This window comes from Python bivittatus, unplaced genomic scaffold (genome assembly GCF_059951505.1).
Source record: "Python bivittatus isolate LINGU-HERP-01145 unplaced genomic scaffold, Pbiv_v1 ctg000410_np1212, whole genome shotgun sequence".
In the NCBI taxonomy this organism is placed as follows: domain Eukaryota; kingdom Metazoa; phylum Chordata; class Lepidosauria; order Squamata; family Pythonidae; genus Python; species Python bivittatus.
The window spans coordinates 6,439,475-6,457,355 of NW_028277067.1; the positions used below are offsets into that span (position 1 = coordinate 6,439,475).

Here is a 17,881-nt window from a genome sequence, read left to right on the forward strand (position 1 = left end):
TCAGCTGTGGTGTAGTTGATTTTTTTTTTTTTTGAGTTCCTGTGGCTCCATTTCTCCATTCCCTTCATCCCAGCTCTGGAGCTTCAGATTCTATAAGGCAAATGCTAACTTGATATCTTTTCAGTAGCCCAGATAAAATTAATAGAGAGGAAAGCACTGCTACACCGACTACCAAGGCACCATTGCCCCCCACCCCCTGCTTTACTTTTTGAGTAAAGTGGGATGAAGTTTGTCATGATCGTGGCACTTACAGAAGCCCAAGATAGGTTTCCTCACTAAGTTGGCAGGAAGAAGGTACAAACACAGAATTGCTGATGCCTCCTTTATGAGAAGTATAGAAGTATGGAAATTCACCTGTTAAAAGCCAAATATGTTTCCATCCTTAGGCTAAGTACAATTAGGGCATGGCCAGACAGCCATGTTCAAGTGCTATTCATCAATCCTTGAGCCAGCAAAAAATATGCTGGTATAAAATTTGCTGAGCCCTATTCTAGCAGAGTAATGAGGCTGGTGAAGGGTGCTGTTTTTTTACTGCTTTGATGTGGGATAAATTAAGGAAAGCAATTGGTGGATTCTCCTAGCTTCCTTTCCACTTCCACCAAGTGTTGCCTGCCAACTGGAAAACAACCATCACAACTTTCTCTAATGTGGGGTAGGGCAGAATAGGGTGAGCAGAGGCAGGTACTTGGAACAGTGTGTTGAATTATCTGTCAATTTGCCCAGCGAACAGATCACAGATTTAGAGGTATGTTGTACCTTTGACCTGTCAGTCCGGCTATTTCTGAACATGGCTCTAGCACTCTTCTAAAGAGGACTAAACCCCAGTCCAGAAGTACTCCAGCTGACAGGTCAGAGGCAAGGAGGTGGGGTGTGGGATGAAGTGGGAGGGAGCTATCAGTAACAAGTGAGTTCTCAACTTGTGCTGCATGGGAATGGCAACATTGGTAGCAAGTTTTGCCCTTGTGGCTGGCAGCACTTGGAAGTAGCCTGTGGCTGGTCATGGATCTGGAACTGAATAGGCAAAATAGCACTGCCCCCTCCCCTCCTTAATAAAAATAGTGAAAGATACAGCCGTGCAAAACTCCTTGTTAGCAGAAGCAGTGGAAAACCTGGACTGCATCTGGTGGTGACAGAATCAGCATCACACAGCTAGCAGAACTCTGGTTCTTTTGCTGGTTTAAATTGATCTTCTGCGCAGCACAGTACTAACACTCTTCTCCTGCTTCTTAAAATGCAATCCTAGTGTTTTTTTAAAAAAACCCTGAACCCATATTTATAAAGAAACCATGGAAGACCTAACCAATTCTTTGAAAGCATTGGCTAGGCATTACGCAGGTAAATTGCTTGCAGCAGCTAAAATGAACGATAGGAGTTGGGCAGATTGCCTTCTTGACCACACCAGTAGCCACATCACTGATGAAGCATGCTAGATTGTATTGTCAGCTAACATCGTGTCGGGAGAAGACGGAACAGCTGAAGATTATGCTGCCTTGGCTGTGGGTGAAATGAAGGCGATGTCACAAGGCTACGGTATCCAAAATAATTACTGAGGAGCAGAGGGATAGAAGAATGGGTTCTTAGTAGGATTGTATCATTTTTTAAAATCCGGGAATTAATTAACTCTCTTATCTTTCTCCGTCAGTGTCACCCAGCATTGGATGGGCAGCGAGGGAAATGTTGGTGTGTGGATCGGAAGACAGGGGTTAAGTTGCCAGGAAGTCTGGAGTTGAAGGGAGAGTTGGATTGCCATCAGCCTGCAGATGGAGTGCAAGAGTGACCAGGCTGATAAGTGGACAATGAGACCAAGGAACTCGTTGTACTTAGTGTTTGATGAATAGATGGAATGCAAACAGGAGTTACCACAATGCCCTTTTTTCCTTAGGGGGAATGATAATGGCAGTGGCATCTGCCCCTCCCCTCAAAATAACTGCATTAATCTAAGCATGACGTGGCTTAGTCAACCCACACCTCTCTGCTGTTTAACTGGGTAGCTATTTGCATCCACAGCTCATTCTTCACAGACGTTGGAAACTGTATTCCACTTGAGTGGACAACCGATGACAAAGCTTTACTTTTGAGTACCTCAATGGGCCTTTTGAGAGTTTCCTCTGAGTAGACCTGCTCTTGTTTTGAGTACAAACTGTTGGGGAACTGGTTCTTCTTCCAAGGTCTCCATTGAGAAAGGGAAAAAGAGGAGCAGGGGACAAAGCTCTTTTCCCCACGCTTCTTAGGGGTCCACTAAAACACAAGCTGGTTCAGTAGTGCCTGGACTTCTTTTTATCCTAATATACTTTATCTCCTTAATGCAAGGGATAAATTATATTTGGGATGGGAGAAATTATGCTTACTGGGAAGGCCTCATTTTCTAGCCATGGAACACTGGCCTTCAGTCCTGGAGCTGGTTTTCATTGCCATGGCTTAGTCCTGAAACACGTAAAGCAACGATATAGAATAGAGTATTCTTGAACATGTGAAAAAAAATACCTCTTGGACTCAAAGACCAAATAAACTTGTTTCCAAGGCCATGTCTCTCCATCAGGATATCAGAGCTTCAGTTTGAATTTAGGATGTTCCTTCTAGGCATAATTTCCTCCTATTTGCTATTTTTGCTTTAATTTAAAAGAACTGTAATTGTTAATTCATATTCAAAATAGGTATAGGGATACAATTACCAAAACACAGATCATAAAACATAATCATTATAAATATTGTATCATCAATTTCATATTTTTTTAAAAATCAGAAAAACAGCAGGCTGGTATAATCCAGATGATATTCTATCCTCCCTGAGCAATAGGTAAATCACCAATCAGTTTATTTTCAAACAGAGTAAGATGATCTTTGGTGTATAAGATAGCAACTTTGAAATCTAGAAAAGTGAGATTCCAGGGCATTTGATAATAATAATGGGCTTCCAATTTGTATTAATAGTGACAAAAGAAGTTTTAGAAATTGGCATGGGAGCTGGACTATAGCAACATTTTCAAGGAATGGGCTTTAGCTTGTTGTTTCTTAAAAATTTAATAAAATAATGGGAGGACTGGACCCTTAAAACTGCCCTGTAGATTTAATTTACATTGGTGGTAAGATTCAGATTCACCTGGTACACAGATATTTGCTTTCTTTTTCCTTCCAACCAAGTGCAGAGTAATTTCAGCCCTGATATTAAGTTATCTACCCAACCCAGGAGTAGTTCCAAACCAATCTGGAAACAAAGCTGAAAATGTTTAGAGCACAAAAGATTGTATTTGCCCATCCTAGAGCCCAGCATCCATTGCTACTGGAAAGAAGGCCACTTTTTTTCCAGTTTACAACCTTCTTGTGAGTTTTTAAAAGTTTCTAGTTAGAGGGCAATCAAAGTAATAGCATCAGGCAATCTTGCTGTGGGACAAGGAATCCCTTCCCCAAATGAAATGTTTCTCATTAGCGAGTGGAATTTGCATCATTTGGGGGAGTAATCCAGAGATCACAGACTCCCAGCCCCCTTTGCAGAGCTTCCTAAAAGTCCTCAGATTGGGCTGCCAAAATTTGTTGCAAAACCACTAATTCTCTATGGGGCAATTTTCTCATATTTTGCCTCTAAAAGGACAAAATAAATCTCCATGAGGTGCAAAGTAATTCATTATTTTTAATTGTCTCCCATTAGATTAGGAAGTTCTTTGCATCGTGTAAGCAAAATACACTATATAATTTGGTCTGAACATCCAGATAAGCAAATTGTTAAGAAGGTGACCCTGAAGCATGTTTTCAGAACATGTGGTAGATTTTTTTTTTCTTTTTCTGTTCAATTGTGCCTGATTCTTGGAGATTGCCTGGGCAAGTCCCTGCAGTTTTCTTGGCAAAGTTTTTCAGAAGTGGTTTGCCCTTGCCTCCTTCCTAGGGCTGAGAGAAAATGACTGGCCCAAGGTCACCCAGCTGGCTTTGTGCCTAGGTGGGACGAGAACTCCCGGTCTCCCAGTTTCTACCCCAGTGCCTTAACCACTACACCAAACTAGCTCTCAACTGGTAGCTCTATCTTTTAACTAAGTCTTTTGCATTCCAAGGGTATAAGACCTCATTACCTGATTAGAAAAACCATGGAGTCCAGCTCTTCCTGGACTATAGATCTTCAGACTTCCTGTGGAGAAATCATTGTCTGAATGTTGTCACCTTTATTAGATGCCTCCTTTTAGAAAGAAAGTATTTGAGTAAGGAACTGAAACTGTCAGCTGCAGCCTTTCTTCCTGAAATGACATTATTCTAAATGTAGATTCTTTTTTTAGAATGTACTAAGGCAATAATATATCAAAAGATAGAAACAAAAACATAGTGAAAGATAGAACATGGGGAAAGATAGTACTTGAACAATAAAAAGGGAGGAAAGGACAAACAGGAAAGGAATAAAAAGGAAAAAAACCCAAAATAATTCATAACACGAGGAAAACAAACACATGGTTGAATCTTATCTCAGTTAATCTATAAACAACAACTATCTCCCAATAAACCTGTCAACTTGATAGCTAACAGAGCTAACTAGGGAAAGAGGAATAAATAGCAGATCATCCACTATTTCCAAACCCAGGCTGCTCATGTTGATCAGAATTTGGGTTTTCTTTGTGTGGCAAATTCTTAATTGGTTTTAGGGTATTTACTATGTGGATCTGAGGGACCTAATTCTTTCTGGGAAAGGAAGGGAGAGAGTAGATTCAGATCTACTGAATCTGAAGCTGGCTGCCATCCACTGCTGAAAGGTTTTGGATTTCAATTCCTTTCAGTGTGGTCAGTGCCCGTTGGCAATTGCTTGGGGCACTTGTAGCCAGAGCATCTAGAAGACGGCAGGTCTATGCTGGTCCCTTAGGAGTGCAACTCCGGAATTCCCTGGTCATCTTCAAATTGTTGGACTTCTATTTTCATAATCTCCCAGCAGCATCTGGTGAGCACCAGTCTGGGAAAAGCTATTATTCCAAATCTAGCTGATTGGTGAAATACAGCATTTGTCATGGATTGAAACATGTGAACTTTCATATAGTCCATAATGGTGGCATAACATTAGTTATTGCTAGCTAGCTTAATATTGCCTGTAATATTTTCTACAGCTACAGGCTTTGGCCTGTATCTTCCTATGAGTGTGAGCAATCTTTTAACATCTGCAGGTTGCCCTAACCTCTATGGCAGTGTGTTTCAACCTTGGCAACTTGAACATGTGTGGACTTCAACTCCCAGAATTCCCCAGGGAGCATAATGGATGGGACAATGATGGAAAGTAGGTCAGGTCAAGGTTTTCCATCTTTTTTCCCTGGGATTGGGGGAGAGAGTTCTCTTTAAAAAGAGACATTACATTTCTTTGAGAGATGAGTGACAGTTTTGGAGTTTTTCCTGTCTCAAAATGGCACTGCTAATTTTTGACAGCTGTGGTGCAAAGGCGCTCTGGGGCCACAAAAGGGAGCTGGGGGCCTCAGGTTGCCTACTCCTTCTTTATTGCTTTTTTGTAGGTACAGTGCATCTTTTAAGCTGCAGTTACCTGAAAGTCAAGCCCACTGAATTCAGTGCGGCTAATGTCTGAATAGCTACGCATCCTATTGCACTATTTCATATTAAACTACATCAAACATAACACCTTTCAGGACAATCGCAACCAATGCTCAACTAGGTGTCAAAAATGGAAGCCACAATGCTTTTCTGTTTAGACCCCAGATGCTGAAGGTGAACTTTTCTTGAGAGGAGACTGAATTTCTCAGCACCAGTTACTAAGGCTGTATATCCTTCAAAAATGATTCAGTTTGAAAATTAACACAACTCTTAAAATACAGTGGTACCTCTAGTTATGAACGCCCCTCCTTACGAATTTTTCAAGATACGACCAGCTCCGGCCCCAAAAATTTACCTCTACTTGCGAACTCCGCCTCTACTTACGAACCGGATCCGCGGCCATTTTCCCTGCTGCCACGCGGTCGCGGCTTCCTGTGGGCGAGATCGTGGTAGCAAGGAGATGTTCGGTGAGGCTTGTGGTGTGTTTTGTGGTGTTTGGAAGGTTTTTGTGGCATTTGGAAGGTTTTTGAGGTTTAAAAATAAAATGCATATGTTTCAGAACTGTTTAGCCGTATTTACATTGAACCTTATGGGGGAAATTTACCTCGGGGTGCGACCAAATTCGGAGGGTGGATTAGCCGTATTTACATTGAACCTTATGGGGAAATTTGCCTCGTGGTGCGACCAAATTCGGAGGGCGGAACGGATTAACCGTATTTACATTGAACCTTATGGGAAACTTTACCTCGACTTGAGACCAACTCGAGTTGCAACCAGAGTCACGGAACGGATTAAGTTCGTAACTAGAGGTACCACTGTACCAGCACATTTTAACAGTCAATCTCCTTAGCAGAATAGCAGAGAAGTGCAGGTTTCAAAATCCCATGAGGTCCAAAGCAGTTCTCCTGAATCCATTTTGAAGCAGGCACAGTCCTACTAGATACATTCTGTTTCAGATCTGGGAACACAGGATATCTTCACAGCCAGTGGCTCTGTTCACACAACATGCTTAAACCAGTCAAATCTGGTAGTATTGTATACTTCTGTATAGTGCCTCTCCTCATCCTGTCAGGCTTTTGCATACAATAAGTGCTGTGATTATTTGCTAATATATTGGTTGCAATGTTTTTGTTGCTGTGAATTTTATTGCTCTTAATTGTATTTTTTTTAAAAAACAAACTTTTAAAAATGTTACAGTTGTTGTATATCACTTAATTTGAGCATTTCTGGGGAAAGCTATTTATAAATAGTAAAAATAAAAGAAAAAAAATCAATAATGTCCAGGGTGTATATTTTTCACATTTATATTTCCAGGTTCCTCCTCCATTGGAGATGGAGAAATATTTCATTCCATGTGCTCCAGAGAATCCAGTGTTTTTCAAACTTGGCAACTTTGAGATATGTGGACTTCAACTCCCAGAATTCTTAAAGTTGAAAAGTTGAAAAACACTGAGATAATCCAATACGAAGGAAAAGAACCACCATAAACAGTAAGAAAAACAGGCATTATAGTGGTCTTGATTACTAGATACCCCCCCCCCCCCAGTGTTTGAGAAAAGAATATTCAGGTCAAGCTACATCTTACCTGAAAGTAGGAGCAATGTCTCTTTCCTCCTTTTCCTTCAAAAGAAACAGAGGTAAGTTTCTTGCACTTTTAACCTGAAAAGGATCCAAAGTGTGTGTAAGAAAGAAATAGACGGGCTTAAACTAAAAGCAGCATTTGCGTTTAAAAGAGAAGCAAAAAACATAAAGCTTGAGATTTCAGCAGGCATGGAGAGGGAATTTAAATCTTTGCTCCCTTGTTGTGATCCTGAAAAATCAAGAGGAGATTTTCTCACAATGCAAATGACCTCTTTAGAAGACTGATTTTCCTCCAAGGGTTATGAAATCCCCTTTCCAATAACTGAATTTGAATAACCAACAGTCCCCCCTCCCCTCTAGCATGTACTTTTAATTTTTTTATGTTTTAAAAAGAACAATCTTACATATGAAAAGCAAAGGTGTGTAGCATTACATGAAAGTGGAGTGTAATAGAACTTATTCAGGCATAATTTGGAGTTATATGAAGGAGTTCTAGGAGGCCCCAAGGCCACACGCTTCCTCTGTCTCTATTCTTTATTCATATACAACAATGACAGATCCTTGTTTGTGCAATCTATTGTTCAGTGCTGTGTCTGGCTAGCTATGCTACAGTTGGTCCTTGCCTGTGAACAGGATTTGTTGAAAGTAAGGATGAGCAGAGAATCACAAGAGAAAGAGGAGGAGGAGGATGCAGGAACCTGAAGAAACACCTAATTCTAAATCAGTGAGGATGGTGGTAGCGCAAAAATGGCAGCCAGCTGGCATTCTCCCATCACCCTCATTCTTTCTTAACTGAATTTCCATTTCAGGGATGAAAAAAAATCCATCATCCTTCACAATGTTTTTACTGGAGCAATTCCTAAACCCTATATAAGCTCCAATTCCTCTATTTAGACTCAATTTGTAAAGAAAGAAATGATTAAAAAGACGTTGTGGGTAGAGCTCCAATCCTCTCTCACCCAAACAGAAATAAATCTGGTAGGACCTCACCAAGTATTGATCATAGTCTTCAAATTATATAATTTTCTACCCAGAAGAGTAGGAAGTGCAGAATGTTTGTTTGCAGAGCGGAAATTTCCCTTGGAGAAGAGAGCCTTGAAGTCTTATGATAGCACTGAAAATGAAATTGAAATTGCACATGGGATTTTCTACAACAAAGAGTGTCTATATGTTACAATAATTTTAGCAGAATAGAAATATAATTAAGACTTGTGTAATGTGGAAGCTAATAGTCTCAGACTTTTATGGGGGAAAGCACAGGTTGGACTAGGCTCATCAGGTCTCTCAGTCTAATCTATCCTACAGAGTAGCTGAAAAAATAAAATGGAATGATTTCTTTGATTAATTGGCATAGGAAGATTTTCATTATGCTGCCCTGGGTTGTAACATCTATTTAACAGGTCAACATACAGCAGCTAATACTTTCCCTGTTCTTGTATATCCATGTTAGCTTCCTCAATCAATTTAGATGTGACATCAGTGAAGGGAGGAGGTTGAATTGTTCTCCCCTCCCCCCATATTTTTCTGGTTAAAATTGCTCCTATTGTTTGGAAAAGATATAAATACATGTGTTATTTTCCACCATAGGCCAAATAAATATAAACTATGATTCTAGAAACACTATGGCAGTGTTTCTCAACCTCAGCAACCTTAAGTTGTGTGGACTTCAACTCCCAGAATTCCCCAGCCAGCATTCCCCAGCATGTTGGCTGAATAATTCTGGGAGCTGAAGTTCACATATCTTAAAGTTGTTGAAGCTGAGAAATATTGCACTATGGTGTTCTGCTTAGGTTAAACTGATTTATTTACTCAACGTTCTTCTCTGAAAAAGAAAAGATATCCAAATCTGGGTTGACCAAGCTTTATACCCAATCCATTAATCCACAGATTTGGTTCTCTGTGGTATTTCCACATGGCTCCTGTTGCAAACTTTCCCCCAAGCCCTCAGAACTGTCCTGATGAACTGCAGTGGTGTAAGAGGCTGCAGATGTGCACACATACTGAGATGCGATGAAGTGGCACCCATTGGTTCCCACAAGGGGACTTCTAAGCCCTCTATCCACAACCCGACTGTACCCTCTCTGCAACTCCTGGAAAAGCTGACTCAGTAATGCTTCCTCCATTCCGCCAGCTGTTTTTCCTCAGATAAATCCTTCTCTGTCCTGCTTTACTCAAGAAGAGGCAAGTTGGTGGCCCTCCTTCCTTCAGCAGGTTGACCTGACTGGAGGTTGTATGCTAAAGGCTGGTCCCTTTCCCCAGGATGAATGTCACTGGCTCATTGAGAATTAAAGAATTCATTATGAATATCAAGGTGAAATAACCAAAGGAAGGTGAACGCACAAAAGGAGTTGGAGGCGGGGGGAAAGAGGAGAAGAAATGATATTTCAGTCAACCCAGGGTCCCCTGCAGACACACACATGGGGCAGAAAGTTACACAGCTCAGATCTCAGTCCATAAAAGAAAATCAATTGCATACTGCAGTCAGTTTTCACAAAGTACCTTCCTGCATCATTCCCTGATCCCCAGTCTGGATTTCTATAGGCTGGGGCTTCCCTCCTTCCTCACCTGGCATCCAACCAGCTCCAGAAGGGAGCAAAGAGGGAGAACAAGAACAAAATGGAGTCATTTTCTCTCCCTCTTTTAAAAAGATTACCTGAAAGGGAAACCCAAGAGGTTGATTTTTAATGCATTTAGATATTTCTTCTCCATCCACTTGGATTGACAGGTCCAGTTTTTCTCTGACTCTTCCAATGCCTAAACCTGTTGACTGGGTGGTCACAGCCACCATCTTGACTTTTCCAAACTCCCCCTGTCGATGCTCCTGGGCTGGGTGTACACACCATGCTTAAGTATAATGCAGTTGGCTTAATTTTTGCTTATGTCAATCCAGCCACTGCAGTGTGCAAATCATGGTTTGCATGTTGTTTGAAGCCAGCCATTGTGGTTTATTCAATTAAGCATGGTTAACAAGCCATGTGATTAGTGCAATGTGTGAACCTAAATGCTATTTCATTTGGGGTAACCAAGAATGTCTCTTTTCACCAGCACATAATACTGCTGACACATGTTCAGTATATTATCAAAACTAATCTCATAATTATTATTGGCAGCTGCTACTGCTCAGCTAGTTATTCCCCCTTCCTCCTGTCCTCAGTCTCAAATCTGGCAAAGTGAATCTTGGCTTTAATCGTTTTTGTCTGTTGTTATTTTTATAAATGAGAAAGACTGTGGATTGTTACCCCAGCTTGTATGAAAGCTTCAGCAAGAAGTGTGTGCGCAAAAGTTAGATTTATGTCTTTATTCTCCACCCTCCCCATCTTTGGTGCCAGCTAATAACAAATATTATGTAGACTGTCGCATTGGAATCATTCATTTTAATGGGCCTTCCATTGGGGAATAACATGCTGATAAGATAAATGTCATTTCCAGCTGCTCCTTCGTTTTCTTGGCAAGCTATCCTTGAACTCTTAGCCTGTTTGTTCCCCCCAACCCCCTTTTCCTGAAGGACTCAGCTGATAAACACATGGAGAAAAAGATGTTCAAGATGGGGGCAGATGGCCAAGGACCCCATCAGCATAAATTCTGAACAGGAGCCAACAGCTTGCGAAGTCTTCTCCCTTCACCTCTGGCACCAGCCTCTCTGGGCAATTCAGATGTTTGAAAAAGAGAAGAAACAGGAAAATCATTGAGTTACCAAAGAAAGGCTCAAAAGGCCTGGAATCTGCTGCTCCCTCACATGTAAATCTCCCCAAAGGTTGTTGAGAGAGGGACACCCCCCATCCCCCAAGAATTTAACCTCCCACTCTTGGTGCACACAGAATACAGTAAAATGTTTTCAGGATTTTGGCCCTGTTCTCTGAGCACAGGAATGGTCAAACTGACAAGTTCAGACCACAAAACACAGTAGTCTATTCCTGACCATCCTATGGTATAATGGGTTGTTTGTGCCCCTTAACCATTACAGGGCCTGGTGGGAAAGCCCTATGCTGCCTGAATCCTTATATTCCCCTTCCTTCCTACCCCTTTAAAACAGGTCTGCCCTCCAAAGGAGGGACTCATAATGCCCTGGGATTCTCTGACCTCATGAGAGAAATGCTATGCCACAGTTGACTGGCATGAGAGAGATGCTTCCTGTGATTCGATCCAGCCCTTCACTGACTGATTTATTGTGTTGATACTTTTTTTCCTTAATATTTTGGGGTAATTCTCTTTGAGCAAGTACTTGAGAAGGGCCAAGAATTTGGAGTGCTAGAGCATAGATTTGGTATTTAGGAAGTCTCACATTGCATCCTAGGTAACCAAGTATTTAGGAAGCCTTACCCTGAGTCTTATCTTTAATGAATGATTGTTAACTATCAGGAGCAGAATAACTTTTCTTAAGACCCTAGCAATTTTCAAAATTCTGCCTTTATGGTTCACTTCCCACATTGGTCTGTCAGCCAAGAAATCACTGCACAATCCCCACATTTCTGGGGAAAGCTTTGAGGTGGACCTTCACTTCAACTAGGACACTGGCCAGATGTTCTGGGCTGCAAAATGTGAAATTCAGTCCTGAAATATCCTCAAGACTTTCCTTCCGTACTGTAAATGGGAAATTTGGTTGTGGTGGTTGTGCCAATTTTTAGAGTAGTTCATCCATCATTACCAGTCATCTCCCTGAGGAACTATGAAGACTTTTCCAATGAATCCCAGAATGGACCCAATCAGTTTAAACAATATTGGATTAAGCCAGTGATTCTTAGTCTTCTGGTTTTATGATCATGAAGGTGCATGACATCAGTAGGACAGTTGCCCCAACTGAGACTTTCTCCCTGTTTCTTGTAAGGGTGGGCTCTCCATCACAGAGTGATCATTTTGTGACTGGCTGCATTCTAATCAGTGCATATATGCTTGTACAGGTCATGCTTAATGACTTATTTGATCCTACAGATGTATTGATTATTTCTTTCCTTTGCAAGAATCTCTTATAAGAACCCCTTTTCCTCTTTGCATCTTCATTTTTTCTATAAGTTCAAAGCTTTCATTCAAACTCATAGGTATCTCTCCTTCTGCTGCAATTCACAAATATGCCTACATATCATCTAACTACTTCTGCATGCCACTAATGCTGTGTGTTCCCCTGGCTGAGAAACCTTGGATTGAGGGTGACCAAGCATTGGACCCATCATAATATAACTGAATATGAAGGTGTCTTGCCATATGTCAGTCCATATAAACTTTATGGATTCTTTCTTTAAATTGTTTTTCATAGCACCTGAGAAACCTCACACTTTGTCCATTACAAAATCAACCACTCTGTTTCTGATGGTGCTTGAGCTCCTGTGACAGCAACTTTTTGGCGAACACAAATTCTGTTGGTAACTGTGGAAGAGAGTTGTTAAAATTTTTAAACAAATATCATACTTGCAAAGGTTGTGAGGAAAGTCTTTTTTCTGCTCCTTTGAAAGTACAAATTTTTTATTAGAAAATGTGTGCACATGGAGGGAAGGCTCCTTTAGTTCACTACCTTCTCTGCAGCAATGCAGTACCAGGTCAAAACTATCTTCCTGATGTATGTCCAAAGTTATACAGTTGCCTATAGCTACACTTTATCACAACTGAGCAGAAGAGGGCATTATCAGACTGGTTTCCCTGCTGTGTTGCTCTCAGAATAGAATGTTTGTCTAGGGTTGGTGTGATCACCTCCCAATCATGCCACGTAATCACCTTCTTGTCCGTATTGCTATTTACTAGTCCAGAGAAGTGAGAACCAATAAAATGATAACCTGCCTGCTCATTGGCTCTCTGCTAAGCAAGAATGCTGGATTTGGAAATTTTAAGGAAATGGAGCAGCTGCAATTTTCAGTGGTTTTCAGAAAATAGACTTGCTTAGCTAGCTTGCTATCAGAGCTACCATGCTCAAGTCTCCCTCACTTGGGATTGGAACTGGTGCTGTTTCAGACTATCCCATCTCCAAAGTCATGGGGAAAAATAGCATCTAAAGTGAAAATTTGGGAAATGGTGTGGTACAGCCTACTTAATATGAACTGTCAAACAAAATATAATATTGCAGGAACTATAAAGCCAACTATATATTAAGAAAGTCACAACATTTCTGGATAGACATAAGTTAGAATCTGCAATCTTTGTGAACCATGCATAACAGGCAATTTTGCACAATTATTCTTATTTGGACAATTTTGCTTTTGTTCATCATGGGGTGGGGCAAAGAGCTATCCAAAAACTGAAGCCATCACCTGCATCTTTGTCTGCCCCGCTGCTGGCACGGAAATCTTACCACCATTGTTTCGTTTCAACACTTTCACCAGATGTCATTTGTATTTTTTTTTCATGCCCACAGCAGCAGTAATGACTGCTGTAAAGCTCCTGAAATGTAAGGTTGAACTTCATACCAAATGCCACATCCTGCACTTTCACAGTGCTGTCACAGAACCACAATTTATGACAGGTAATGTAAAGTTTGCAAAATATCACAACATTGTAACAGCACTTCCACACTACCACTGCTTCCACTTCAGGGGTGTCCATGGGGGGAGTGAGGTGTCAAAAAAGTCTAAAAGGCAGCTATGATTGTACAGGTGAATTCCTGCTCCTTTTAAATGAGTGTTGTATGTTGAAAAGGGGTAGGGCTTTGATCATGTGATCATGGCTGCCATCTTGACTTTTTTAACCCCTCCCTGAAGATGTCCCTGTTCTGCTCCCAATCTCTCAAAAGCAGTTTGAAGATGATCCCTTATTGTTGACAAACTTGCCAGCTGTTAAATGATGAAAACAAGGAGCAAAAAACAACTTCCTCAACCTCAAGCTGTTACAGATCTTGCAGGAAAAAAATTCTCTTCACTCTTACTCCATGGAAAAGAGAAGAAAGATTACTCCCTTTTCAACAGCCTTACTTTGCATTGTGTCCAATTGCTGGTTGTATATAAGAAAGACCAAGAATTCCCAGTCAGAATTACCAACTTTTCTCAACTTGATGCTCTCCAGGTGTGTTGGACTGCTGCTCCCATCATCTCCAGTGAGCACAATCTTGACAGGTGGATTTTGCAAGGCATTTTAGTTGCTGAGCTCTAAGCCCACAACACTGGCAAGATTAATCAGAACAACTGAAGGAAGTGGTAGCACACTCATACCACAAACCATGCAACTTACAAATCACACCCAAGGTGCTGTGTGGGCACTGTTCCTTTCCCCCATGTTATCCTCACCCAGGACATCTTTCCGCTGTGGCTGTCATGGTGCCAGCTGCCCAGTCTCCACAAAAAGGTGTGTTTGAGAACTGGGGACATAATTTGGTTCTGTTAGAGCCCTACTGATGATTTCGTATTTCCCTGCTTTCTCCCCTGAGAGGAGAAGAACACAATCCAGGAAGAGCTGGTATTGCTAAAGCATGTATTTGAATATGCATTCATCAAATGGGTGTTACTGAATGGCATTTGGACTGTCTGAAAGATACTAGAGCCGGGTTGTAAGGGGTGGCTTGAGACAGACAGGATTGTGTCTTGCTGCAGGTATGAGAGATAATCCACTTCTGGTAGGCCTCACAATTCTTAGGATATGGAGGCAAGAGGGATTTAAGGTTTTATATTTAATTTACCCACTCAACTCCCATTCCCTTAAATCAGAGGTGTGTAATCTCCTGTTGGTCTGAGGGCCTGCTGCTCTCTGAAAATAACAGGTGTGGCCAGGATGAAGAAGTAGGAGGGGCAAGACAAAGTTATTGATGTGTTCATTGTATAAAGTTCAGGCAAGCATTCCTGTTTATTTAACCATTTTCTCCTTCTGTTATTTAAGAACTGCAACAGTGGCAACTTTGGAAGGGTCTCTGGGGGCTGCACCTGAGGTCTCTGGGGCTACCTGTGGCTTCGGGTTCTTGAGAGCTGCAACCTCTACCACTCCATCACATCACCCAATTCTCTAAACTCCTTTCTTGGGAGTAAACTGCTGCACATGGGGAAAGACACGTATCTACTCCAGCTGCAGATGGATAACCTCCTTCAATTCTAGGGCACAGAATTCCATGCCTCGCTTACATGTTTTTCTTCATTTCTTTCCACCTCATACTATAGTCAGAGGACCAAATCCTCATGATGTTCTTTTCCCCACTATTATCTTTTTATTTTTCTGCCAACATTGGGGTGGGCATACTGTTGTGTAAAGGTGTTGCCGTTTCGATTACATAGGCAATCGTGCTCAACTCCGAACATTGGAAATAGAAGGAATAGTTTGGATGTAATATGTCTGTCAAAAGTAGATGTTTGTAAATCAGGATGTGGGTGTGTTTGCAGGTGTGCCAAGTGCTGCTTTTGATCTGCTTGCCAAGTAGGTGGAGTGCATGCTGGTTGCTCTCACTCATCGCTCGGTATTGCCCTTGCACCAGTTCCTCCTGCGATGTTTGCAAGACTTTTTGCAAAGAGAAACTATTGCTTAGATCTGCCAATTCATGATAGCAGACATAGTAACCATTTGCAGTGTTGGCTTTCATGGGGTAGAAGACAGAAATATTATGCCAAGGGATACGCCACCACAGCAAGCAGAGAACTTGCAGTTTACTGTAATTTGGGGTGGGTGGGTAGGGAAAGGGGAAGAGAGAAGGGATATAGTTTTTCCCTGTGAAACTAGGGGGACAGAGCAAGGCACTCAGTTCCTGGCCAACATCAGAGCACCAATTGCCTGAGATATTTCTGAGCTCAGTCTTGGGCAGGAAGGTCAACTTCTGTTGGGCTGTCTGAGAGAAGTAAAAATACCAATTCCCTTAGCAGTCTGGCAGCTCTACCATCAGGACAGCTCTGCTTCATTTTACTTGCAAAGTCAGATGACTTGAGCAATGCAAAAAAATCAGTGTCTGGAATGTCCTGCGTGTGTATAAATGTGTGTGAAGGGTTTAGAGAGGGAATGTCATTCAATTTTAAAAACAAAGCATATTCCATATATACTCGCGTATAAGCCCATCCATGGATAAGCTAAGTCTCAAATGTTTAATCCAAAATGATGGGTTTATACATGAGTATATACAGTATCAGATCTACTTGGAAAGTACAGACACATACATTATTTTTCATAACCTCCATATGAGGCACCCAGAAGAGAGGCTTAAGTTTAAAGATTACCACAGCTGAGTATCTGAGAGGGTTCAGCTCCATAACTCTCTAGGCAAAATGTCTAAATAAACAGAATGCCACAATACAAGTCATAATCTGCCACGTCACACATCACTGTATTTTGTTACTGTGTGTTATAGCTGGTGTTCGTATTTATTTTGCTTTAAACCTGCTTGGAAATTGTGGGTATTGTCCCCAAACTATTTTTGGTTCCTCTGAGAATTCTATTGATGCTTTAGATATACCTGGAAACACTTGTACTTTGCTTAGGCCACCTGCAGTTCGGGCAGCTGTTTTTAATTTTGGATGAATGCCTGTAGAATTACTTGCCCCAAACAATTATATATTTCTAGAATGCAGAAAACATTTCGTATACATTTACCTTGTCCACGATTCCCCTTCTCTGATTGATGAGAAAAATACTTCAGTTTGTTCCACACCTTCCTTAATGCAAAAAATTCAAAGATGCAGTTATAGCCTTTGGTTTCATCTGGAGGAGAAAGAACAATAGAGATTGCTCTGATTACAATTACACAACAAAGTGTGGTGGAAGGAAGCAGTTTTTAAACAGTCAACAAGCTGCAGCTTCTCTAGCAAGTGACGAGAGCAACTGTAGCATCTCCAACTAGAACACCCATCTTTGCTATTTGATGTAACTCTTTCCATAATCAGGAATTGTCTTTTATTCCTCCTCATTCTTCCTTTCTTCTTGCACATGCATGCACACACACACACACGCACACATACATTACAAAGCAGTTGCAGACTTCAAGCTACAGGCAAATTGCCCACTTAGCAAAACATATCCGTTATCATCATTTTCTCTGGTTCAGCATCAGCCATCCCTAAACACTACAAGCAATGATAGCAAAAGCTTACCAATCAACAGAATTACTGGTTTAAATTCTCACACTTGCTTTGATGTTGCGGTCCTGTGGAATACAGCTAAAGCTTTGGCAGTCCACTTAACAAATGCTCTTGGTTTTACAAATTTATGAATGAAAAATCTTATTTAATTATTTCTTCTATTTATTGTTAAATTTGTATGCTGCCCATCTCCCCCAATGGGTGACTCTTCATTATTATCAGTTGTTGTTGTTTAGTCGTTAAGTCGTGTCCGACTCTTCGTGACCCCATGAACCATATTGCGCCAGGCCTTCCTGTCCTTCACTGCCTCCCTGAGTTTGCTCAGTTTCATGCTCATTGCTTCAGTGATGCTATCTAACCATCTCATCCTCTGCCGTCCTCTTCTCCTTTTGCCTTCAATCTTTCCCAGCATCAGGGTCTTCTCCAAAGAGATCTCTCTTCGCATTAGGTGACCAAAATATCTGAGCTTGAGCTTCATTATCGATCCTTCCAATGAGCAATCAGGGTTGATTTCCTTTAAGATTGACTGGTTTGACCTCCTAGCAGTCCAGGGGACTCTCAAGAGTCTTCTCCAGCACCACAGTTCAAAGGCATCAATTCTTCGGCGCTCGGCCTTTTTATGGTCCAGCTCTCACAGCCATACATTACTACTGGAAAAACCATAGCTTTGACTATGCGGATCTTTGTCGGCAAGGTGACGTCTCTGCTTTTTAATATGCTATCTAGGCTTGCCATAGCTTTCCTCCCAAGGAGCAAGCGTCTTTTAATTTCATGGCTGCAGTCTCCGTCTGCGGTGATCTTGGAGCCCAAATAAATGAAGTCTGTTA

The 17,881-nt window shown here is 41.4% G+C and overlaps 1 protein-coding gene across 1 annotated transcript in view; it reads left to right on the forward strand.

Annotated features, from left to right (window-relative positions):
- IGFBP4 (insulin like growth factor binding protein 4) overlaps nt 1-6,774 on the forward strand; it is a 38,875-nt gene extending 32,101 nt beyond the window's left edge. Inside the window, exon 4 of the mRNA XM_007437001.4 lies at nt 1,643-6,774. Within this exon, the coding sequence (XP_007437063.1) occupies nt 1,643-1,777 (135 nt within the window). The 3' untranslated portion in view covers nt 1,778-6,774. The remainder of the gene's footprint in view (nt 1-1,642) is intronic.
- Nucleotides 6,775-17,881: the final 11,107 nt, after the last annotated feature.